Here is a 26,634-nt window from a genome sequence, read left to right on the forward strand (position 1 = left end):
TGCCACTAGACTTTAAGAAAACGGCAATGAAGATGGTATTTGTTTATTTTACACAGTCACATCAGTAAACTTTATGTAACAACTTAAAGTTACGTTAGTACTGTTCAAGACAACTGGACAGAATGTGCCTTTATCTTCCTGTGTCTCTGTATCATCTTTGATGGGTCTTATCAGTAAATAGACCTTTTCTTTTAATTCTTCTTATAAGATATATTAAAGCACATGATATCAAACTTCTTCATTTGCATTACATTCATTGTTTTTCTTCTTATTATTATTATTATTATTAATTATAAAAGCAGCATACCTAATGCAAGCTTTCTAGGAATCATCAATACACTATATGGACAAAAGTATTTGGCCAAACGCTGTTTATTATTGAATTCAGGTGTGGTTTAATCAGGCCACTTGTCTCAAGTGAAGGGCAATCCTAATTTTTTAGCATATTGGATCATTTTTATCAATCAGTTTGGGGAAGGTCCTGTTTTATTCCAACATGACTGCCGCACTAGCATAGCAAGGACTATAACTAACATGGTCTCATGAGTTTGGTGTCAAAGAACTTGACTGGCTCGAACAGAGACCTGACCTCAACCCTATCGAGCACCTTTGGGATGAACTGGAATGAGGATTACGAGCCAGGCCTTCTCGTCCAACACCAGTGCCTTAAATCACAAATTGTTTACAAAATGAAAGGGCACAAATTCCCACAGAGACACTTTAAAATCTTGTAAACAGCCTTCCAAGTAGAGTGGAAGCTGTTATAGCTGCAAAAGAGGGACTAACTCCATATTGAAGTATGTATTGATGTATTTGGATACAATGTCATTGGAGGTTAGGCCGAATACTTTTGTCCACATAATGTATCATCTGTCACAAGAGGTGAGAAATGCAAATATACTACTGTATGAGTTCCTTTGACCTTACAACAAAAAGTCATCTTTCACTTTGTGTAATTAATCTTACCATTTTGTTTTTCTCTTACAGATGACCACATGCTTAAAAAAAGGTAAAAACTAGTATAACTGCTTGCTGTCTTTATTTTGTTGTTGCTATTTGTAAGTTTTATGTATATTTTTATGCTTAATTTTTCCCATACTAATGGCATGTGGACCAAATGTGATTCTTACACACACTGAATTTGAATATGCTGGACAATGTTTAGTACTAATGCAATTTATACAGCTGTTAGTTCCGAGCAAGCAATCTGATTAGACGAGAGGCATTTCATGAGTGGTGATACTGGATGATAAGACCCCTGGTACATTAACTATATGTATCACTCTATATGTATCAGGAAATCATAAATTATACTAATGACAGTCGCAGCATGGGTAAAAGTAGGTCTGTAGAGATTGCGGGACTGAGGAAGTACTGATCTGATAACGTTATGTCATTTTTAACACCACTTTGTCTCCCTAATAATTGCTTCTTAGTTGTTCCGAATCACCTATGTGTGGTTTTATGTATATGCCTAAGGTAATTTAGAAAGCTAACAGGTATCCCATACTTTCACCCAATTAATTACACTAAATGTCAGTCGCCAGCCATGTGGTAGGCATAAAGGCACAGCCGAGATCCACACATGTACATACCGATAACCAGCGCAACGGCATTCTACGTCATGCATTACTGTATATATTTATGAGCATGTTTCATTACAATAGTAGGCCTCCCACCTCCAGGGTCAAGGGTTTGGTTCCCTCTCCTGGTCTGTGTGTGTGTGGAGTTTGCCGCACGTTCTCCCTGTGCTTGGTGGGTTTCCTTCAGGTACACTGGTTTCCTCCCACAGTCCAAGGACATGCAGCTTAGGTAATTGTAATTTCCAAAATGCCAACAGTGTGTGATTATGTGTTATATGTGCGACCTGCGATGGACTGGCACCCTATTCAGGGTGTACCGCGCATAGTGCCGAAAGTCTTCTGGCATAGGCTCCAGGGTTCCCACATCTCTGAACAGGATAAGCAGTATAGGAGATGAATTAGTAAATGAATGAATGAATAAATACAGCAACAGCAGGTAGTAGAAGGGTTAGAGGTTGAAGAGAAAGGGGCATCAGAGTGAAAAAGCTATCTAAAACAAAAGAGTTTTCAGCTAAGATTATCAAAGATTTGTAGGAACAAGTTGTTTTAAATGTAGAGAAGTAATGATCTTGAGTCTATCAGCAGTAATAAGCAGAAAACAGTGGAATGGTGAGGAGTAGGCTTCTTAAGTGGTGAGTAATTTGTTGATGGTGAGGAGAAAAGAACCTCATGTTGCCATCTCAAAACCTAATGGAAGCCTTAGGAGATTTCAGTAGTAGTGTGGAATTTCTCATAATCTAGTAAGTGCTCAGACTGCATTTAATGAAGGCGATGAAGCTCAGAAGTGCACCATGGTGCAGTGAAAATGAACAGCAACAGCAACAACACGCCCTGTCTCCTGGGATTTACACACTGGGTGTTCTCTTGTGGAGAAAAGGTGTTATTGTGATGGGGAGGGATTTCCTCAATCAGCTACACTTTTACAAAAAGCAGTGGCAGTTCTGCACTATGTGTATGTACAGTGTGTGCATGAGTGTATGTGTGGTGAAGTGTAGGCTATGTATCATGTGTGTGTAACTTCCTGTGGTCTTTCAATTGGAGATCAATAAAGAACGTCTCGGGTTACTTTGCTGTAACCCTGTTCCCTGAAAAGGCGGGAACGAGATGCTGCGTGAAAACGCTATGGGAACATCTTGTCATGTTGCCGGTTGTGAAGCATGTGTGTACCAAACACGCCAAATTTTTGGCTTTTATAACCTCGGTCAGGTGACGTCATCTGATAGGACGCACCTGCAGGTTATAAATAGGAGTGAACCGGAAACATTCCTCAGATTGATTTGTCTGAACGGACGTCCGGTCACATAGGCAGTGCGGCATTGGGACGCAGCATCTCGTTCCCGCCTTTTCAGGGAACAGGGTTACAGCAAAGTAACCCGAGACGTTCCCTTTTAAAGGCTACACTCGATGCTGCGTGAAAACGCTATGGGAACGAGAGTGCCAACGCCGCCGCACTGCAAGTGTCTGGACTCCAAGGTTGTGTAGCGTGTGCGCACAAGGCCGAGAAGGTCTCAGAACTATGTCTGGGTAGCTGACTCAAGGACCCGTGGGCCCGGAGTAGCATGAACATCCAAACTATAAATGTAATAAATGTGTGCGGAGAGGACAACCCTCCGTATCACACACTTGCTGCAGGAGAATACCTCTTGCTAGTGCAATAGATGGGGCGATCCCCCTGGTTGAATGAGCCCTGATTCCTAGAGGCGAAGTGAGCCCACGCGCCTCATAGGAGAGAGCAATAGCCCAGTGTAGTGGGGGCCACCCCTGTTGCGGCCCCAGACCATGTAAAAGCTGCTTTGACTTACGCCACTAGCTGATGCGGTGGACGTAAATCTGAAGAGCACGTACTGGACAAAGTAGGTGAAGTCTTTCCTGCTCCGAAGCTGTAAAGGCGGAGGACAGAAGGCTTCATAAACAATAGGATGCATATTGGAAAATGTGTGCGGAGAGGACCAACCCTCCGCATTACAGACTTGCTGCAAAGGAATACCTCTTGCTAGTGCAATTAATGAGGCGATTTCCCTGGTTGAATGAACCCTGATTCCTAGAGGCGAAGTGAACCCACGCGCCTCATAGGAGAGGGCAATAGCATCTCTCACGTAGCTTGCGGCTTCAAAACATGTAAAAACTGCTCTGACCTACGCCACTGGCTAATGCGGTGGACGTAAATCTGAAGAGCACGTACTGGACACAGTAAGTGAAGTCTCTCCTGCTCCGAAGCTGTAAAGGCGGAGGACAGAAGGCTTCAAAACAATAGGATGCATATTGGCAAATGTGTGCGGAGAGGACCAACTCTCCGCATCACAGACTTGCTGCAAAGGAATACCTCTTGCTAGTGCAATTGATGAGGCGATTCCCCTGGTTGAATGAACCCTGATTCCTAGAGGCGAAGTGAACCCACGCGCCTCATAGGAGAGGGCAATAGCATCTCTAACGCAGCTTGCGGCTTCAAAACATGTAAAAGCTGCTCTGACTTACGCCACTGGCTAATGCGGTGGATGTAAATCTGAAGAGCACGTACTGGACACAGTAAGTGATGTCTCTCCTGCTCCGAAGCTGTAAAGGCGGAGGACAGAAGGCTTCAAAACAATAGGATGCATGTTGGCAAATGTGTGTGGAGAGGACCAACCCTCCGTGTCACATACTTGCTGCAAGGGAATACCTCTTGCTAATGCAATTGATGAGGCGATTCCCCTGGTTGAATGAGCCCTGATTCCTAGAGGCGAAGTGAGCCCACGCGCCTCATAGGAGAGGGCAATAGCTGTCCGATCCTCTTAGAGAGGTAACACCATTTAGAAAAACCATCTTAAGGGTCAGAAACCTGAGGCGCTGACTCTAGTGGTTCAACAAGGGGCACAAGCCAGAGGACAAATTTTCTCTGCAGAAACTCCAGCACTGAAACAATTCGGCAGTGGACTGGGTCTACCTGCTTCGTCATGCACCAACTTTTCAAATACATTCTATTTGAGGGGGAGTAGTAAAGGGGACATTTGCTGATCTTGCGAGGCAAAGAGGTCCACCTACGCTACATGAAATTTTTCAAGAATGTAAATCGCCCTGAGGGACAGGAATCTGGTGCGCTAGCTATTTAGCGGCGCGAGCACAGTCCGCCCTGGCGATTAATATACGAGACTGCCATAGTGTTGTCCACCCGCACTAGGACATGGTAGTCTCAACTGCTGGAGGAAGTGCTTTAGGGCCTGAAATATAGCCATGATTTTGAGGCAATTGATGTGCCGCGCAAAAAGATGGCCTCTCCAGCTCCCTTGGGCTGGACGGTCATTTAAGACCGCACCCCAGCCCATGAGGGAAGCGTCTGTCGTTAGCATCTGCGACGACAAGACGAACTTAGAGTGGGACCCAGAGTCAGAAACCGGGGTCTGAACCACATAGGAAGGGTACGAAGCACCTGGCGCGTAGCCCTTATTGGGGATTGGCCCTAGAGTAAAATCCCCTGGTTCTTAGCCACAACTGAAATGCTCTCATGTGCAGAAGGTCCAAAGGTGTCACCGTGGATACAGCTGCCATGAGAGCTAAGATCTCTGAAAGTGATGGTCACTTTCTGGTCTAGCTTGATTTCCTTGACGGTGTTGAGAATGGATTCGACACGAGCGGGAGACAGCTGTGCCCGCTTACGCTCAAATTCCATGTGACACCCAAAAATGTTGTCCTCTAAACAGGAAAGAGCATGCTTTCATGGCATTGGATCTCAATCCTAGGAAACAAAGATTAGCTAGAACGACATGCTGATGTCGAAGCGCTAGCTACTGAGACTGGGCCAGCCAGTCATGTAATTCAATACGGATGCTCTGGAGTCGTAAGAGCCAGAACTACATCCATGTATTTTGTGTATGTGCGGGTGAAAAAGCTAGACCAAATGGAAGGACCCGATACTGGTAAGCTTCGCCCCCGAAAGCGAACCTCAGGAACCTCCTGTGTTGTGGCAATATTTCCATTGATTTATTTTTAGATAGCGGTAAAGCCCGCAAAATCTAAAAAATTGGATGCAGCCCCCCGTTCCTATTGCACTTTCCGGTTTCATGGAAGTGGAACCACGCCATTGAAACGCGGAGGGTGATGTGAGAACTGAATCCTGTAGTTTCTCTGTACAGTACTTAGTGCCCAAGGAGATATACTTGGCAGTAGCTTCCACGCTGCCAGTTTCTCAGAAAGGGGCAAAGCTCAGCGGCTTGGTTAAACGGGGGGGATGTTAGATGTTCAGCATCCTGAAACACGGCAGGAAAAACCCGAAGAACTAACATTTTATTGGAGACTGGAGTTGCCCGAAACACCAGTGGTGGCGGAGCAAGAACACCAACCTCCTGGGGGTGCCAGGGAGAACACTTCATTCTTTAAAAGGAATTCTGCGTGCCTCTCCTCATTGGGGGGCCACCCCCCACAGTCCTGGGCACATGAACCTCAGGGCTTCTTTGTGAAGACAATATAGTCTGACCTCTTTTGAGGCGAATTGCGTGACGCACCCCAATCTTGCGAGGGGGTGCCCAGCTCAAAAACACTCTCCTTGTGTGTTTCATGCCTCGCAACAGTCAGACCCGGTCGAGACTGGGTGGCCGACAGTCCCGACTCTTGAGCAAGGCGGGGAAGGAATTTCCCGAAGGCTTGTTATATAACTTCGCCTCATGAACCTAGTGGCGACCGAGTTAACGACATCGCCAAGTAGGCCGGGAGGCGAGATGGGGCATCGAGGAGGAATACACGATCCTACTCCTTAATGCCCCTGAGATTCAACCACGAGTGCCTCTCCGCGGAGACCATAGCAGCCATAAAACGGCCGATAGCACGAGCCGTCTGCTTTGTTGCACGAAGAGACAAGTCTGTGGCCTGGCGTAAATCCAATACGCCTTACCTTGCAGAGCCCCGCCAATACTCAAGTCTCTCAGCAGGTCAGCCTGGTAGGCGTGCAAAACCGCCATGGTGTGCAATGCGCCAACCTGACCTGCTGCCTGAAAAGCTTTTCCCTCCAGGGAAGATAAAAAGTCTACACAGCTTGAAAGGAAATAATAGCTTTTCAGGAAAGATGATGTCCCAGAAGAGAGATAGCCTGGCAGCGTCTCTTCTATCTGGGTGTCATCATATAACTCCGCGTTTCTACCTCAATTATATTTAAATAAATAAATAAGTTGATGGCAGGAAAACACGGGATGAATACAGCTTACTCCATGAAAGGGTTAACTCATATGGAGATTGCTAAGGGGAGAGAGCGTCGTTGAGGCTCCGCCCCCGGCCACCCGACAGAACCTGCCGTCTATGTTTTTATTTTTATTATTTTTAAGTGCTTAGAGCCTATTACCATCTCCGCGGAAGCAAGAGAGGATGTTTATCCTTGCCCATTCACAAGAAGCGCGGCGCGCGCTTGCGAGCGGACAGAGGGATTTCCTGATCCGATGAGAACGCGAAAGAAAGGAGTTTTAAATCCGTCTCTCACTGCTCTGCCGGATGCACGTGTTTAAGCCCCAGGAATGCGCGGCGGCTCGAAGATTCTCAAGGAATGCGAGGCGCGCGCGTAGCACTTAATCGAAGCAGTAAAGTGTAGAGATCGCCCTCCGATATGGATTATACACACGGAGGGACATCTCGTTTAAACTCTGCCATTATCGGTGAGTTAAACACTTATTTTTGCTGGTTAGACACAACACGCTCACAACTAGACAAGGTGAAGACAAGAATCTGAGGAATGGTTCCGGTTCACTCCTATTTATAACCTGCAGGTGCGTCCTATCAGATGACGTCACCTGACCGAGGTTATAAAAGCCAAAAATTTGGCGTGTTTGGTACACACATGCTTCACAACCGGCAACATGACAAGATGTTCCCATAGCGTTTTCACGCAGCATCGAGTGTAGCCTTTAAAAGGGAACACCAGCCTATCTGTGTATCTTCAATGGTTTGTCTGTTAATGCTCCAGCTGAAATACCCCGCAGATCATTCATTTTTTTTTTTTACCTCAAACTCCTTCAGTTATACTCCTCCTCCAAACAAGCCATTTCAGTGTCTATGTGAATTAGCTATTGGAAAAGCCACTGCAAAGGGGTTCTTTTGGAGGTTTGGGGGCATCTGCATTAGGGGGGTTAGGAGAGGATTGGCATAAACAGCCATCAAAATCATATAAGGGTGGCACAAAGGAAAGGGTTAAAAATAGACTAGATTTTGGAGTTTATTCAAAATTCTTTTGGCATCCTGAAATGATCTGATAATACTTCGATATCTCTTTAGTAGAGCTCTTAGCTGGGATTGTTCCAGCTTTTCCTTTCATTTTTCCTAAAGGGTGTCATTGGGTGTCATTTCTCCAGAGTGTTGTATTTTGCAGTATGTATTAACAATGTAAAATTGCTGCTTTGCTTCAGGTTACCATCCACCCATCCTAAAGGCCCATATGTTTAACAGGTAAAGTGTTCAGCTGCTGTAATGGAGACATTTATTCTGGCGTGTTTAACATTAAAATGTGGTTGTGTTTGAATACACTGGACATAATTTTTAAAGGTAGTTTTAAAGGTAAAAAGCTTTTAGAGTTTTGTTATTTGTCAATTAAACAATACCCCCCCCCCACCACCACCCCAACTTTAGTTCTTTCCACAAACCAGAGAACATGTCAACTGGAAACCCTATGTTTCTACTTCCTTCCCTTCTTTCTTCGATCCCCTCTCTCCCTGTCTTCACCTGGAAGTCTAACGACACAGAACCACCATTGGTACTACACAAACTAATACACCACTCACACAGTTACTGTATATATTCTCATGTATGAGTTTAAACTCTCTTTGAAATGTACTTGAAAGAGCTTTTTTTGCTCTTTGTTTACCTTAAGAACATCACAGACAAAATGTGCAACTCTTCAAGTCTGCCGCAGTTGATCAGCTACATGTGGAACACCACGGTTAGTGCTTTGTGTGTATACAGTCCTGTGAAAAAGTATTTGCTGATTTATTTTTAATTTTTTGCATACAGTGGTGTTCAAAATAATAGCAGTCTGTTGAAAAAAGTGAGTAAAGCTCCATATCCATATAATAACTTTTAATTTAAATCACATAAATCCATTGGACGTGCACATTGTATTCTTAATCACAACATGAAGAAAAATGTGCTAAATGGATTATTAGTTTAATGTAAGTGAAGAAAAACAAATTAGTCTGTTAAAAAAAATAATGGTGTGGAGTTTAATTGTAGAGGTAAATTATTCTGTAAAAAACAGGTGTCAAACAAGTTCCCCTTATTTAAAGATAAATGCAGAAAAGGTTGTCCTGTGCATTTCCCTCTGAAAATCAGAGTAAAATGGGTTGTCCAGACATTGTTCAGAAGAACAGCGTACTTTGATTTAAAAGTTGATAAGAGATGGGAAAACATACAAAAAAGTGCAGAAAATGATAGGCTGCTCTGCTAGAATGATACCAAATGCTTTAAAATGGAGACGAAAACCAGAAAGATGTGGAAGAAAATGGAAAACTACCATTTGAATGGATCGAAGAATAACAAAATTGACTCAAAGAACATCTAAAGTTACCTGTGAGTATTGTTAACATTAGAAGACGGCTGTGTGAAGTCAAGCTATCAGCAAGAAGCCCCCGCAAAGTCCTTGAAGAGTGCTTTGAAGAGTTTACAATTCGCTGAAGAACACATTGACTGGCCTAAAGAGAAATGGCGCAATATTTTGTAGACTGATGAAAGCAAGATTGTCCTTTTTGGGTCTAGAGGCCTGCAGACAGTTTGTCAGACGACCCCCAAACACTGAATTCAAACCACAGTACACAGTGAAGCATGGAGGCACACGCATCATGATATGGTGATGCTTCTCGTACTATGGTGTAGGGCCTATTTATTAAATTTCAGGGATCATGGATCAATTTAAGAACAGCAGGACTTTTAAAGAGGTCATGTTGCCTTATGCCGAAGAGGAAATGCCCTTGAAATGGGTGTTTCAACAAGACAACGACCCCAGACACACCAGTAAGCAGCATCTTGGTTCCAGACCAACAAGATGGACATTATGGCGTTATGGAGTGGCCAGCCCAATCCCAAGACCCTAATCCAATAGAAAAGTTGTGGACTGACAATAAAAATGCTGCCTCTGAGGCAAAACCAAGAAATGTAGGGGAATTGTGGCATGTAGTACAGTTGTCACAGATGTGAAGCAGTTCTCAGAAACCATGGTTATACAACTAAATATTAGTTCAGAGATGATAATATTTAGAAAGATTAAACTTTAAGAATTTTTTTAAAATGATAAATTCATCACTTTATAAAGATGAGAGATGGCACTGCTATTTTTTTTAACAGGCTAATATTAGTTTTTCTTCACTTACATTAAACTAATAATCCATTTAGCATATTTTTCTTCATGTTGTGATTAAGAATAGAACGTGCAGGGTGTCCAATGCATTTGTGTAATTTCAATTTATAATAAAAGTTATTATATGAATATGGAGCTTTACTCACCTTTTTCAACACACTGCTATTATTTTGAACACCACTGTATTTTTCACACTTCAGATCATTAAAAGAAATTTTTATATTACACAAATATAAACTGATTAAATTTAAGATACGGTTTCTAAATGATTATTTCATTTATTGTGGGAAAAAACCTGCCCAAACTTGCCTGGCACTATGTAGAAAATAATTGCCCATAAACCTAAAACTGGTTCTGCCGAGCTTAACGGCAACAACCATGATGGCCGGAAATTCCTCTTTAGGATTTTCTGATGTAGCGCAGAATTTATGGTTCCATTAATTATGGGAAGTCGTCCAGGTCCTGAATCTGCAAAGGAGCCCCAGACTATCCCACTACCTGCAGTTCTTTACATGGTTCACCACTGTTCCCCTTTTTTCTCCATTTGTGGAAAACCCAGTTTTGTCAGACAGGTTCTATTTAAGTGATTTGGTAGGTCTGGTAGTCATCTAGTCTGGGTGTGGCAAGTGATTACAGTTCATTCATGATTTTGCAAGTTGGCAATTACTTTTTTTATTTAAAGCCAGGTAGGTTTGGACAATTTAAAATTATCTTTGTGTAATATAGAAATTAGTTTGATGTTCTCAATCATGTATGGGTGACAAATATGCACAAAAAAATTTCAAGAAGGGGCCTTGTAATGCTTGTACCCATGCAGTGTTTATGATATTCTTCTTATCCTTGTACCTTCTCTGTCTCCTGATCTTTCTCATGTTAGGAAAGTACAAACTGTTTCATGCGAGCATTCTTGGCTTCTGTCTCCTGGGTGGCCATTGAACAGAACGCTACTCAGTTTAATCCAGAACAGCTCCAAAAGCTTTTGTGGGCAGCTAAGCCTTTCCTAGAAACATCACCTCCTTCTCTAATGCTGCCGCAGACGCTGCACGGCCCTCAGCTTGGCGATATGTGAGTGATGGCATTACGGTGGTTGCCAGACAGAAAATTAGGGGAAACACCAATAAAGCTACAGTATGGGTTTTTTTTTTTCATTTCTTTATTTATTTCTGCTTTTTTTAGGATGCTGACATTGAATGAGGTCTTCATCTCGCTTTCAGAAGGCCAAAGGAATGATATCAGGCAGTGGATGAAAAACAGAGTCACTGAAAATGATCCCAGCTGTGCTCCAGTTCGTAACCTTGTTGGTATTCCCAGTCTGGAAATGCCAGCAGAACATGAAATGCGTAAGTCCCCTCAAACTGTTGCCTTGAGTCTGAGTCTGATGCATGGAGTTTGCATGTTCTCCCGTGCTTGGTGGATTTCCTCCTGGTACTCCAGTTTCTTCCTACAGTCCAGAGACATGTAGTGTAGATTGAGCTAAGTGACATGTAAATGTTACCACGTTTTTAAAAATAGTAAAAAAAAATATATATATACAATGGTCACCACTAGCCTCCACTGCCCTACAAAGACTACAAAGATTCCAGAGATGGTTGGATGGGTAGCCTAAATGACATGGTTGTTTTTATTTAGGAATTACTTGGGTAAATTCCATATAGAGGAAAGAATTGAGCAGAGGGAGCCCTATTGAAGAGAAGGTAACTCATAAATTAAAAATAGGCCGCTGTAATCATGAAATCCAGCGAATGTGTAATGAGTAAAAGTAAGAAATACTGTTTGATGTCCTGTCTGTGTATCACTATAGCAACACCACTCATTCGTCGGAGTCATGGGTGGCCTGGAGCCTCTCCCAGGGGACTTAAGGCACGAGGCGGGTTACACACTGGACACAGTGCCAATCCATTGCAAGACACACATATACACACACTCACACTCATTCCCAAACTATGGCCAATTTGGGAACGCCAATTACCCTAATCTGCAGGTCTTTGGACTGTGGGAGGAAACCAGAGTACGCGAAGGAAACTCACCAAGCATGGGGAGAACATGCAAACTCCATGCACACAGAGATGGGAATCGAACCACTACAGAGCTAGCCAGTACACCACCGTGCCACCCATAGCAACACCAATTACTGCAAAAAAATTTTCTGTATTTCTTCAGACAATTCTTCAGTTCCTGGCTGTCAGCCCAAAACACCTTGGCTGAAGGCTGATGTGCTGAGGATGATGGGACGTTTCATTTCACGACTGCCTGAGGCAGAAGTCAGGGGAATTCCCTCAGTAGAGGTCAGTTGTTCTGAATCATGTTTCCTTATTACTCTCTTTAGAGCAGTGGTTTCCTACCTTTTTACCCTGGAACCCCCCTGGTTAAATCTAAGAACAACAACCCACCACCATCCAGCCCAGCAAAAATACACCAAAAAAAATAAATGCATTTATTTTTTAAATAATTTTCTTTGCAGACTTAAGTGTGTAAGTGTGATCTTATTTATCAACATGTGCAAATGTAATTCCAATAGCCTCAGAGTAGGCAAAGCCTCGGACACAACCTTGTGCCCTATGGCATGGACCCCAGGTTGGGAACTATGGCTTTAGAGCAAACTCTAAAGCACAATCTACCATACTTTGCTGTTTTTAGAATAAACATAACTATTCCCAAACTAATATGATGTTGTCCATTTGATTGCAAATGTTTTATTCACCAAATAAAACAACAGTGAAATCTGGCACTGTGTTATTTATAAAGTGAAATTTCTGTAGAAGGAATCTATCTGTTACTATTTGAAATATTTAAAATGTCAATAGATCAATAGCATCAATATTGCAAAATAAATATTCTTATATATTTTGGTTTCATTCTAGCTTTTAATGGCATGTTTCTGAATATCATGTATCAACTGATTCCTTCTCATTTCGGTCTCTTTCTCTTAGTTGTGTAAGTTCTTCCAGTCTCCTGAGTTCTCGTTTTCATTCAGTAATGTTAGCGGGATGCAGAGTGAGACTGCCCAGACACTAATGCAACGACTCAAGCAAGAGTGTTTTAATGGAACCAAGAACTTCCCCAACCACATGGACAGGTGTGTCCCGTCTAAAGCTTTTATTCCATGGTTTTTATAGGATTTTATCATGGCCCTGTATTAGTCAAAGCTCCTTCTATAGCACGATTTTAGAAATTTGCTGATTATACTGTAAACAGACTTCACTTTATCTCCTCTTCCTTGTACAGACTTGGACATCTTGTCTGTTTCTATGATGAACTTCAGTCTCTAAACACGACAGTAGTTAAAAGGCTACTCCCTAAGCTGGGGTGCTGTGAACAGACTGGGACTGTTGAGGTCAGTAAAAGTTTTAATTCCTTATTCTTTATAGATGCCCAGATGCATGCATGACCACAGTGAACACAGTATACAAACTGCTTCATACTGTACTTCTTAGGTTACGTACACATTACTCATCCGGGTTAAACCACATCATGATTTCATGCAACCACTCATTCATTTCAAACAATGGATGGGATTTTACAGTAGCCAAAAAAAAACCGTGTTTGGGGTTTTCTGGAGGACGGCAAGCAGTTAGTTGGCTTTATTTGTTAAGGCCCAGAGGAAGGAAGAAAACCAGACACCAGACACAGCCAGGAGCAGAACGGAATGCATGCAACTCTCTGATTTAGCACAATCTCAAGCATAGTTTTGCAAAAATCACATCCACTGTTTGAATATGACATGTTTTAATCTAGATGCCGCAAGCAAAGAGATATCGATGCATGCAGACACGTCCACATTTAGAGTCAGATAAATGTCACTTTATTATAATTATGAACATAAACTGGTATGGCATGCAACACTGCTCTGACCAAAAAAATCGGAATTGAACAATGTGTCTTGTAATGTGGACATAGCCTAGGACATTCCTATCTACAATTTGATTTAATCAATATTTGTTTATTTAAAAAAGGGCTTCAATGAAGCTAATGAGAAGCACAGAATGTTTATGCCTTACACCAAGTTAAACCTCATTGTCCTCTCCTCTTTTTTCACTTTAATTCCATACCATTTGTGTTTCCTCATATTTATTTTATTTGCTCCATTTCCTTGACGTTCCTCCCTGCTGTCACTCTTTTTAAATCTATCTATCAGATGAAGAAGCAGTTGGTGAGGAAGATGATGTCAGACGGTGAGTCTCTCACTTCTGAGATGTTGGGCTCTCTGGGCACCGGGATGTCGGTCCTCTCTCCTTCCATGCTGTCCAGTATCAGCAGAGACACTCTTCACAGCACTATGTCCAGCTTGCTTCAGACAGAATGGAAGCCAGCTCAGGCAAAAGTCCTGGCCCAGAAATTATTGAGCAAGGTTACGTTTCCGACCCCATATTAGACTGGTACTTTGTCCTTGCGTGTCCTTCCAGGACAAAATGCCAGGTGAACAAAATGTTTTCATCTTTCTTCATTTCCTTTGTAGGACATCACTGGTGAGACATTGATGTCCCTGGGCTCGATGGTGAGAGGTGTAGACACCGACCTGCTCAAGAATGTCAAGGCAAAAGGCCTGCTAGGAAATGAAGGCTTGAAAAATATAAGTGTGATGATGTCTTCTTTGCAAAAAAAGGCTTTGCTTGTAGGGGTAAGGATGTAATATTAATTTTTAATTGTCATATTAATAAAATAATATATTTATTATTAAGCGAAATGAGAAGGACGGACATGAAAGTTGGATTCACTGCCTCCATTTCTCTCTCTCTGTCTCAGATGCGTGCTGATGTGAATGCAAGTTATTTGGTGAAGGAAATTCCAGATGCCCTTATCGCCTCACTCCCTCTCTCCATGCTTGACAAAGCAAACCTTAATTCCTTAGATCAGCTGGATGGCCGCAGCTGGTCCAGAGTACAAGTAAACAAACACACAAATGCATTTTACCTGTGAGGATCTTCCATTAGTAGTTTAAAAAGGCACATTTTATTGGGGAAATGAATTATTTAAAACTGATATACTGTATTTCTTTTTCATTTCATCCACCCAATATATGGATCCAGAGCACCTTTATTGTTTATTCATCCTTATTTTTTGTCTTTATTTCTTTCTCTATAGTCGGTTTACCTTTTGAAGAAGACTGTGGGTAACGGGCTCAAACTTGACCAGATAAGGTAAGCCAGTTGATTATTAAAAACCAAAAGATGAAATATAATAATCAATATCATAATCAATATCATAATCAATGCAATCAATATAATAATCAAGTTGTTGCCTGTAAACAAATACTGTACAGTGCGTCAATCTGCTAGAAAATCTAACGTCGCCGCTTCTTAATAGAAAGCTGGGCCAGACAGTCCAGGGCGTGACCTGTGGCATGATCGATTACATTGCTCAGAGTGATATCTTGGAATCAACTCAAACACTTGCCAAGTCTTCTAACTTGCTCTCTAAGACACAGGTAAGTCATAGGTCATTTCTTATAAAGATTTGGTGTTTTTTTCCCACCACATTCAACTGATTCTCCCTATCCTGTTCTCCCCCAGGTGCACTGCATGGCTAGCAAACTCTTCCAGAGTCTGGAGAAGCAAAGACCCAAATATTTCACAAACATCAGCAAATCAGAGTTCCAGGCCATTCCAGCTCTGCTCATTATCCACCTACCGTATTACTTCACAGATATACTACAATAATACTAAAACACTGCCTGGTCATAAAAAAGCTTGCACACAATGTTCTTGTTTGTTTGTTTGTTTTGTCTAATAAGCTTTGATTTTGGCACAATGTGGTGGCCAATACATGTAAGTCCAGGAATATGCCCACGCCATCAGGAAAGAAAGAAATGCATAGCGTTTATTAGTCACATATCCATTACTGCCCAGTGAAATTCTTTATTAATCCAAACTTTTGTTAGTAGGCTGGGGTCAGACATTATACAGCACCCCTGGAGCAGACAGGGTTAAGGGCCTTGCTCAAGGGCCCAACAATAGCAACCTGATGGAGCAGATCTTCCGATCAGTAACTCCGAGCCTTAACACACATAAATGCCCCAGATATGATCGATGGGATACACTGATCATTCAGTACATTCATGCCATCAGCAAATCATAATTTTTTCACACATAATGTTGCTGAATCTGCCACTCCATAGGCTTGTACAGTACAGGGGGCACAGTGCATGATGGGTGCCCTGACACGCCCATCGTTCTGGAATAGGGTCAATCTGAACTCATTTCAATTAGACCATATATGCTTTTTACATTGCTCCAAAGTCAAACCTTTATGCTTTCTAGCAAATTATGATTTTTTTTTTTTCTGATTAATCTCACATCTGTTTAGTCCTAATTCTATGAATCGGTGTCACACTGTGAGTTTGGAAATGCTCTTATTTTCACAATTAAACATAGTTGTGATTTTTACTGTCAGTATTTTACAATGCAACTTAGTGCTTATGTGATTTATTTATTTATTTATTTATTTATTTTTGGTTTCTTCGCTTGATGCAGGCTAATCGTTTTTAGGGGCAGGCAGTGTACAGTACTATGTTTATTTATACGTAAGAATACACACACTTACTAAAGACATTTCTACCCCTATACAGGGTACAGGTGATTCAGGGTCTCCAATCCTCCATGTGTCCTTATTTCCTGGAGAAGATGAGTCAAGCCAACCTCTCATCCCTACCGAACAGTGCCTCATCACGCCGGGAACTTAGAAATAAAGCCCTCAGCTGCCTGGTACCATGACCACACACATACACACACACACACACACACACATATATACACACACACACACACACACTTGACTTATCTCTGTGAGGATCTTTCGTTGACATAAATAATACCCAAAAAGCTAAATCTGTCAGAATTTTCCTGAATGTCGAAACAAACACTGAAGTCGTCTCATTTGTATATCTCCTCAGGGGAAGAACGCATCTGCAGTGTCTGCAGCCGATATCACATCTCTGGGTCCACTTGTGTGTGAACTGGACCCGACCTGGATCTCCTCTCTGAAACCTGATGCTCTGAACGTCACCGTGAAGACGCTGACGTCTTGCCGATACATTCCCCAGGCTTCCAGAGGACCTCTGTTCAATGTGCTCACAAACTTCTATGGGTAGCGTAGTCCCCTTACCTTAAAGACACCACTATCTATCAATCTTATTCTACTGTTATCCATAACTAATGTAGCTGTGAAAATGCAGCAGCTTGCGATTGTAGATTTTCGTGAGGAAGCATGATGTTAATAATGACATAACCTCGAAAACAATGAGCTTAAGAGGCAGTCACACTTGAATTATGCTATGACTACTATCTAGTGATTTTTTTATATCTAGTCTCACTTATGGTTTTCCTCCCACAGTCCAAAGATATGAAGATTAGAATAATTGGCATTTCTAAATTGCCTGTAGTGTGTGAGTGTGTGCATGCCTGTGCCCTGCAATACACTGGCAAGTCCCCTGGGATACAGTAGGTGTACAAAAGCATTTATACTGTAAGATACAGTACAGTGTATTCCAAAGATCAATACAAAGTAACGCGTTAGAGTACTTGGATTACTTTTTTAAGTAGCGAGTAATCTAACACGTTAGGTCCGCCATTTAAATACTCATTTAGTTATTTAGTTACTTTTGCCAAAATGTAATCCGTTATTCAGACAAATTATGTAATCCGTGAGCCAGACAGCAGTGATTCCCAATTCGTTTGTATGTGTGTGTAGGTGTGTGTGTGTGTGTGTGTGTGTGTGTGTGAGACACCGGCCACCGCGCGAAACCACATAAGTGAGCTAGGGGTATTAGTAGTTAACAGTTTATGGGCCAAACTTTGCTAAGTGATGAAGGTAAAACCACATGCATGACGAATCTTAAAGGAGATTTCATTTTTTGCATTGACTAGAACTAGTTACTTTTATCAGATCAGCTGTAATGTAACTGATTACTTTTTAAAAACAGTAATTTTGTAATGTAATTACACTACTTTTAAAAAGTAACCTCCCCCAACACTGATGATGACATTCTAAAAAATATTTTCATGGAAACAATGGATATAGTGTAAATGGTGCGGATCTGCCTTCCATGCAACTGTAAATGAACCCCTGACTGTCTGTCTGTAAAGTTTGTAAAGTCTTTTCTGTAGTGTGATTGGGCTTCCTAAGTAGATCAAGTCATTCTAAAGTATGTGATATTATAATCTTGACGAATCATCATTTTGTCATTTCATCTAGGGCCCCATCTAATTGGTCAGGGGATGTCATAAGGTCATTGGGTCCTCTCCTCTTACTGAATGATGCTGCCCTTGACGCATTGCCTTCTACGGTGTGTATTATTCTTAGACTGCTCTGACTCGTTCCACTGTCTTTTTCAATCAGCAGAAATATGCATATTTTATTGGAGAAAATTTGAGCTATTTTCTTTTACAGAATTGTTTGTAGGCCAGGTCTTCCCAATTATAGCTCTTTATTAGTTAGATTTGATGTGTTGGGGGCATGAAAACTTTCCAGCTGTGCAGGAAAGTGGATATTTGGGATTAAAGTGGAGCTCCTCTATTACGCAACACATTAGACTCTCTTAAATAAACCTTTTTATTTAGATCATACACGTACTTTAAGCAGTTATTATTGGCTCTGGTTATATTTAAACTAGGGCTGTCAATATTAATGCATGTGATTAATCTAGAAATTTTAACGCATTACTATATTTTTTAACACATTTGACCAAGTTTGTCCCTAATGGCTTCCCCCAGGTAATGGGTTACCTGGCTGTGTGTGATAGTGGTATGTTTTGCTCATTTAATAAGATGACAAACATCAACAGATGTGCTGAACTGCAAGTCTCATTATAAAAAGCTTTTAGATGGATGTTTGGAAAAAGCAAAGCTGTGTGCTTGAGCTACCTTTACAAAAATGCGTTAAACATAAGATGTGGGAGTGGGGGCTCAGGTGGTTAGGGCTCTAGGTAGTTGATTTTCAGATCTGAGGATCCGGGTTTGAGCCTGCTATTAATGGTCTGGCGCATGGCATGCATTCTAGAGATTTTAATTTAACATCTGTTACATATTAATATTATAACACTGCAAAATCTGTTTTCTCCCAACATTGCACATTTATAATACAAGTATATCTGAGTATTTTAAAATTGTGATTAATCATGATTATTCACAAACTATGACTGTGATTAATTAGATTCAAATTTTTAATCGATTGACGACTCTAATTTAAACATGCATATGCATATACATATGGACTAAATTTAATATATTGATTCTCTTGGGCAAGTGTATCTACATCTATATTTATATTCACTTTAAAACGAATATTAGGAACATTTAGCTGATTTTCTTTTTATTATTATTATTATTATTACGAAAATGCTGACATGCTATCAACATACTGAATGTGAAACATCTTTCTGAGTAACACCTAACAAATTTTCCGTTCTCCCTCTATTGTACTGTACATTCATATTCTGGTTATAATACTGAGGTTGATCCTGTAACCCCTACATTTCCCTCTCCTCTGTAGACCTGGCTGATGAAATCTTTGTCAGATCTTCAAAGCACCGTTCAGGCTCAGGTGGCAGGTCTGGTCCCAGCGGAGTTCCGTGCCTGGCCGGATCTTTCAGCCCTCCAGCGCAAACTGTTTCAGCTGAAAACTCAAGTCACTCAGCAACGGCGCAGGAGAGAGAGTGGGTCCATACAGAAATTTTTTTTTTTTTAAAAAGACATCCGAATTATAATCTTTGCTCAGTAATGTTTGAATAGCCTTGATTCATATCCAAGAATCCATTTATTCTTGAATATGCCGAAAAAAAGTACTTAGCGTACTTTTTCTTAGTTTTGCTTTAATGTATCTGTATTTTACTTGAATAATTTTTTGTGCATACTTTTCACTTTTGCTCCACTGCATCCTACAGTAAATATCTGTATTTTATACTTCACTACATTTGTGCATGGTGTTGCGTTACATAACCAAAGTGCTAATACCACCACTTGCTGACTATTATACAGTATGTAATTGCGTAATTTGCCTTCCCTCTGTGAAATGCTTTACTATGTAGCAAGTGTTTGAAATCAGAAATGAAGATAGTTTCAGACAGCAAAACAAAAACAGCATGTTCATAGTCTGGAAGGAGAAAGAGTGAGAGACTCTTACTATGATTTACCATCCTCTGTAATCACTTTAGCGGTAGTACCTACTCTGGCAAAGATTGAGGATCTAAGGGAGGGAAATGTGTTCTGGAGCCCTGCTCAGCTGTCCAGCATGACGACCAGTACTTTTAAAGATGGCGTCTCTATCTTGGGAGAGATATGTAACTATACTAAAGAGCAACTGGCAGCGCTAAAAGACAAGGCTATAGAGGTACACACACACACACACACACACACACACACACCAGATGCTTGCAATACAGCGAAATACAAGTCAGTTTTCGTTCAGAATACCATGTTGTGTATCTTACGCAAAACATTTCGCACATTAACCTACATGTCCTTGTAATGTATGATCACTTGAAATCAGTAGTTTTCCAAATGGGAGATTGTTTTATGTACCTCTTGTATATACAGTACAATTGAAAATAGATATGTTACTTCTATATGTAAGTCCTACAAGATGTTGCTTTATTCCTTTTCAGGCACTGGGTGATTTATCAATGCTTAACGAATCGAAGATCGTGGAGATGGGTTGTGTTTCTCAGGGTTTTAGTGCTAAACTACTTCAAAACCTTAGCATCAACTCATTGGATACGCTAGAGTTTCTGTCCGTCTGCCCGTGGAACCAAACACAGGTAATGTACTGTATACCAGACTACTAATTACTCAAAGACGCAAAACCACAGCAGAACGGCTATGCACTCTTCAGTTATGTAGCATTCACACATTAATGCATGCAGCATTATATTGGATATTTAGAGTTGATTAAAAAACTAACGTGGATGTTAATGATGTGGTTCTTGCAGAAGGAAGCAGTCTTGCGGGGATTCCTCACAAGAACTGGAATGAAAGTGAGTAAATTCAGTGCACTCGAGATGTCAGGCCTGGGCCAGTTTATCTGCGGACTGCAGCCTAATGAAACAGAGCAGCTCAATGCTACAGAATTCAAGTGAGATTCGAAAATCAATAAAACAGACACATTTCTGAGAAATACAAGAAGTGGTTATTTTTAATATTCATTAATATTATTATTCATTGCTCTGGATGCTGAAATCTGTTTTGCTCTGTACCAGGGACGCAGTGGGGGATATAGGCCATGTTTCCTGTCCTGTGAGTGTCTTGGAGAGTTTGAAGAAGAAAGCTGTGGCTGCATTCGGTCACCCTAAAGGCTGGAGTGAAGCTGAAGTTTGCGTCATGGGCAACATAATTGGTCTGTCCCAAATAGAAAATAACTGGAGTGTATAATTTGAGCTATGATTGCACAGTTCCTTAATGATATTTCATAGTCAAGAACCTTGCCACTGTCAAGCTGTGTGCAAATAATTTTGGAACAAATAACTGTGGGCACAGCTACAATTTTGTAAATATGTCATGTTAAGTGCATTTAAATTTATGTGTAATAGTAATGCATTATTTTCTGTATGTAGCTGGCCTAAATGCCTCTGAGCTTGGATATCTAAACTCCTCAGTTCTGTCATTCATCCATCAATCTGCCATCGCTCTGATCCCTCCTGATTGTCTGGCGGTGAGTCGTCCTGCCTTCTTTCTGTGTTGTACTGCCCTGCTTTTCTTAGATCCCCTTAGATATAGTAATAGAAGTAATAAGGAAATAGCACAATTTTTTTTATGATTATTCAACTTTAATAGACATTGCGCTTTACAACGATTAGCCATAACATGGCCACTGACAGGTGAATAGGATAGCGTATCCTTGATATTCCTTGATTATCGATGATATTCCAGTAAACTGGTGACAGGGGCGGCACGATGGCGTATTGGTTAGCACTGTCAGCCTTGCACTTCCAGAAGCAAGAGTTGGATTCCCACCTTGTGTCTGTGTGCATGCAGTTTGCGTCTTCTTCCTGTTCTTGGTGGGTTTCCTCTGCGTATTCCGGTTTCATCCCACAGTCCAAAGACATGCAGATTAGGTTAGCTGGCATTCCGACACCATAATGAGAGTGTGTCCTGCAATGGATTGGCACCCTGTCTAAGCGTTTACCCCATTATGTGCCCCAAGTCTTTTGGGATAGGCACAATAAGTGCATGTGACAAATAGGAAGCTGGATTTAGAAGGGAAGGTCAGCTAGGATACAACACCCCTGGTGGATAATAGCTCTGTTTAAGGGCTCAATAGTGGCTCCTTGGCAGTGCTGAGGCTTGAACCACCAACCTTTCTCAGAGCCTCAGAGCCTTAAGCATTCGAGCCACCACTGCTCCTTACCTACTGTATGTTGTATCCATCGGTTTTTGGTACACACTTTGCAAATTAAATGCATTATTATGATATTTTTTGTTGTTGTTGTTTTTATGATCAGGCACTGTCAGTGAGCCAGTTGAAGGCTTTGGGTCCTGACAACGCAGCAGCCGTAACAACGTCTCAGCGTTCTTCACTGTCAGTAGATCAGCGAGCAGCCGTAGATGAAGCAATGGGCCTGGTGGCACAAAGCGCTGAAACCACAACCACATTGCCACAGAAAGCAGGTAAAGAATGTGAACCACACAGGCAATAAAGATACACTACACTTCCTATTGAGTACAATACATTCCATGGATCAAGTGTGAAGGAAATATTACACCACTGACTCTTAAAGCAGACAGTCTGTATTCAGTCATGGTTTGCAAGACATTTCATTTTAAATTGCATTTGACATGCTTTCGGTTTTCCTTCTGTAATAAAAATATCAATTTCACAGTTTCTATAAACTCATGTTCATGGCTACTGTATATATATTATATATTTGTTATATATTATCGCCTATATATTGTTCAATGCTTGGAACCACTGCTTTAGACTAATGATATTCCAACAAACATTCCTTTGAATTGTGTGAAAAGAAGTTTATTTTCATTCTAACATTCAGAAGTACGCAAATGTGTGCATGTTTAATTAAATTAAACCTGATTTGCATGAATCAAAGTAAAGCTCCAATGCAAAAACAGTGATCTATATGAAATTAGATTTGTGTGGATTGAACAGTAAGGACTAAAAAAGAAAAAAATATATATATAGTTGCAAGCAACGATGACGGGCCCAAGCACCCTGTGCCATGGCCACCCCGGGGGCACCGCACGACCTGAGACATGTGACTTGTTAGTGTGTGTGGGTGTGTGTTTCTGCATGCAGGCTTGTGAGACAGAGATGTGAGTGTGTGAGTTTTAAAATTTGTGATATGTGATTTTGTGTATACGTGTGTGTGTGCATCTGTGTGAGTGTGAGTGTTAACATTCTGATATAAGTGTGTTTGTGCGTGTGTGTAGTACTAACATTTGTAATGTGTCACTGAATATAATGTCACTCAATATAATGCCATGCAGAAAGTTATTAATCATTTTTCAGTGTAATTTTAAGGCATTATCACGGCTGACCCGTTTGAGATATCGAAAATCCCTCCGCAATTTTGCGTTTTCAATGTCTTTAGATTACATCGGCCCGGTTTGGTGATGATCGTATAAATTCCCTAGGAGGAGTATATCAAAATCCATCAGGTGTGTTTTGCGAAGGACCTAAAATAACTGGCCTCCTGTTGAGTTGACCCCAGGACATGCAGTGCAAAAGTTATTCAGCTTAATGAGCTCTAAATGTGTACTGAGGTTCTTGTGCATACGTGCAAGTGTGTATGAGCTATGCAGCAAAAACTCATTTGGGGGCCCCTGAGGGCCCCGGGCCACGCGACTCTCAGGCATCCTGATGGCAGCAGATTCCATCATGTCTACCATTTTTTATGAGTTTTGGAGCATGTTAGGACTCCCAAAAAGCCCAAAAGGGTGGAAAAAAATCCCTAGGAAAATAAGAGCACCCTATAGTGCTTGGGCCCTAATAAAAATAAATAAATAGGACGAAAATGACTTTTGCAAACCAAAAAACTGACATTAAAAGTTTTTTGTTTCACTGCTGAGTTTTACATTGCCCTTCTGATACAAATACACCAGATGTTTTCCCATTTTCAGGACTGCTTTCCCAATGGCCAGCTGTTTAAATCTCTAACACATTCTCAGGAGAGGTTTTCTGGCAAGCTCTACTTTTTCTGAATAAAAAGCATTAGAACATTTATATTTCTTAACCAGTTGTTTTTATTTACAGTGGCTTGCAAATGTATTCGGCCCCCTGAAACTTTCCCACATTTTGTCACAGTACAGCCACAAACATGAATCAATTTTATTGGAATTCTACGTGAATGTCCAATACAAAGTGGTGTACATGTGAGAAGTGGAACGAAAATCATACATGATTCCAAACATTTTTTACCATTTAATTACTAAAAAGTGGGGTGTGCGTAATTATTCAGCCCCCTGAGTCAATACTTTGTAGAACCACCTTTTGCTGCACTTACAGCTGCCAGTCTTTTCGGGTATGTCTCTACCAGCTTTGCACATCTACAGACTGAAATCCTTGCCCATTCTTCTTTGCAAAACAGCTCCAGCTCAGTCAGATGAGATGGACAGCGTTTGTAAACAGCAGTTTTCAGATCTTGCCACAGATTCTCGATTGGATTTAGATCTGGACTTTGACTCGGCCATCCTAACACATGGATATGTTTTGTTTTAAACAATTCCATTGTTGCCCTGGCTTGATGTTTAGGTTTGTTGTCCTGCTGGAAGGTGAACCTCCACCAGTCTCAGTCTCAAGTCTTTTGCAGACTCCAAGAGGTTTTCTTCCAAGATTGCCCTGTATTTGGCTCCATCAATCTTCCCATCAACTCTGATCAGCTTCGCTGTCCCTGCTGAAGAGAAGCACCCCCAGAGCATGATGCTGCCACCACCATATTTGACAATGGGGATGAGTGATGTGCAGTGTTAGTTTTCCGCCACACATAGCGTTTTGCATTTTGGCCAAAAAGTTCCATTTTGGTCTCATCTGACCAGAGCACCTTCTTCCACATGTTTGCTGTCCCCCCCACATGGCTTGTGGCAAACTGCAAACGGGACTTCTTATGGTTTTCTGTTAACAATGGCTTTCTTCTTGCCACTCTTCCATAAAGGCCAACTTTGTGCAGTGCACAACTAATAGTTGTCCTATGGACAGATTCCCCCACCTGAGCTGTAGATCTTTGCAGCTCGTCCAGAGTCACCATGGGCCTCTTGGCTGCATTCCTGATCAGTGCTCTCCTTGTTCAGCCTTTGAGTTTAGGTGGACGGCCTTGTCTTGGTAGGTTTACACGTCCCCTAGTAGGGTTGTCCTCAATAACTTTATCCCTGACCTGTCTGGTGTGTTTTTTGGACTTCATGGTGTTGTTGCTTCCAATATTCTCTGAAAACAACCTCTGAGGCCGTCACAGAGCAGCTGTATTTGTACTGACATTAGATTACACACAGATGCACTCTATTTAGTCATTAGCACTCATCAGGCAATGTCTATGGGCAACTGACTGCACTCAGACCAAAGGGGGCTGAATAATTACGCACACCCCACTTTGCAGTTATTTATTTGTAAAAAAAATGTTTGGAATCATGTATGATTTTTTTTGTTCCACTTCTCACGTGTACACCACTTTGTATTGGTCTTTCACGTGGAATTCCAATGAAATTGATTGATGTTTGTGGCTGTAATGTGACAAAATGTGGAAAAGTTCAAAAGGGCCGAATACTTTTGCAAGCCACTGTATGAGAGTTTATGATTTACCCCTAGAAAAAAAAAAGTTTTATGTTTAGTTGCTCAGAATCACAATTGGCTATAATCGCTGCTAGCTGCTTAGCAGAGGAAGTGTGTATCAGTGTATAGGCTTACACGAACCATACTCTGTAAATAAAAAAGTGCACAATATGGGCAATTATTTAGCAATTTCTTTTTATTTTCCTCTAAATTTAAATTTGTCTTTAATTCATTTATCTTAGTTCAATCCTGTTGGCACAAACCCAATTCCATAGATGTACAAGAATATAATCAATAGTCTACATATTATTCAATATAAGTAATCCAGATTATGTAATCTAACACCCCATGTCTGTACATGCACACTCTCTAAAATAATGCACTGTATTAATGCAATCATGTGTATTTTCATTTGTTGCTAATATGAGATTTGTTTTCTGTTCGTCTTATCCAGGGGCACCAAAACTAGGCATGTTGGGAATTCTTCTCCTTCTGCAGCCCCTCGCATTGCTACTGTTGGAATACATTCACTAAGAAGCTGGGAATTTTTTTATATATTCTAAATACCTTAAGTTCCCAGATAGATGTGAGAGCTAATGAAATAACCTGCTAATGTTAGCTTAGCGTAAAATTTTTTAAGTTACTGCTGAATGGTTTATAGTCTGGGCAAGTTAATTTAAGTTGTTATAAAATCATGAGTGTATGAGCAATGAATCCATCTGACAATTTGACGCTCAGGCTGGAGGAGTGCACCATAATGATGATGTGACAGTTTGATAAAGATTTGGTCCAGATTTCAGCTAAAATACTCAACTTGATGGTTATTCTATTCTAAATATTCTTAATGCATTTACATTAATTTTTACTAAATCTCTTTGGTTTGGGGTATTTTAGCAAAGATTGTTGCTTAGAAATTAATAGATTATATATACATATACATATATATATATTTATATGCACAAAGGAAAATAAGTCTCTGCTTAATATTCTAATAAATAAAGAGAACACTGACATTTCAGCAGCGATTACTTCTCAGGCACATTT

General features: G+C 41.0%; 1 protein-coding gene across 1 annotated transcript; it reads left to right on the plus strand.

Moving 5' to 3' along the window:
- otoa (otoancorin) lies at positions 1-26,399 on the plus strand. The gene is made up of 27 exons (XM_053494959.1): positions 1-35; positions 988-1,009; positions 7,946-7,985; positions 8,166-8,289; positions 8,407-8,475; positions 10,763-10,950; positions 11,062-11,225; positions 12,046-12,170; positions 12,816-12,961; positions 13,111-13,219; positions 14,021-14,233; positions 14,342-14,503; positions 14,629-14,769; positions 14,968-15,023; positions 15,190-15,310; positions 15,396-15,514; positions 16,451-16,586; positions 16,775-16,968; positions 18,076-18,166; positions 19,372-19,534; positions 20,033-20,208; positions 20,483-20,635; positions 20,807-20,949; positions 21,074-21,210; positions 21,428-21,525; positions 22,316-22,481; positions 26,045-26,399. The coding sequence occupies exons 1-27, from the start codon at positions 27-29 to the stop codon at positions 26,122-26,124; spliced, it is 3,345 nt and encodes a 1,114-aa protein (XP_053350934.1). The 5' UTR covers positions 1-26; the 3' UTR covers positions 26,125-26,399.
- The last annotated feature ends 235 nt before the right edge of the window (positions 26,400-26,634 follow it).

This window comes from Clarias gariepinus, chromosome 4 (assembly GCF_024256425.1).
Source record: "Clarias gariepinus isolate MV-2021 ecotype Netherlands chromosome 4, CGAR_prim_01v2, whole genome shotgun sequence".
Taxonomy (NCBI): Eukaryota; Metazoa; Chordata; class Actinopteri; order Siluriformes; family Clariidae; genus Clarias; species Clarias gariepinus.

What these genes read in the sequence shown, in the direction of transcription:
- otoa (XM_053494959.1), top strand. An exon ending in GCTACATGTGGAACACCACG is followed by an intron (nt 8,476 to 10,762) that starts GTTAGTGCTTTG and finishes TTCTCATGTTAG; the next exon opens with GAAAGTACAAACTGTTTCAT. An exon ending in GGCCCTCAGCTTGGCGATAT is followed by an intron (nt 10,951 to 11,061) that starts GTGAGTGATGGC and finishes TGCTTTTTTTAG; the next exon opens with GATGCTGACATTGAATGAGG.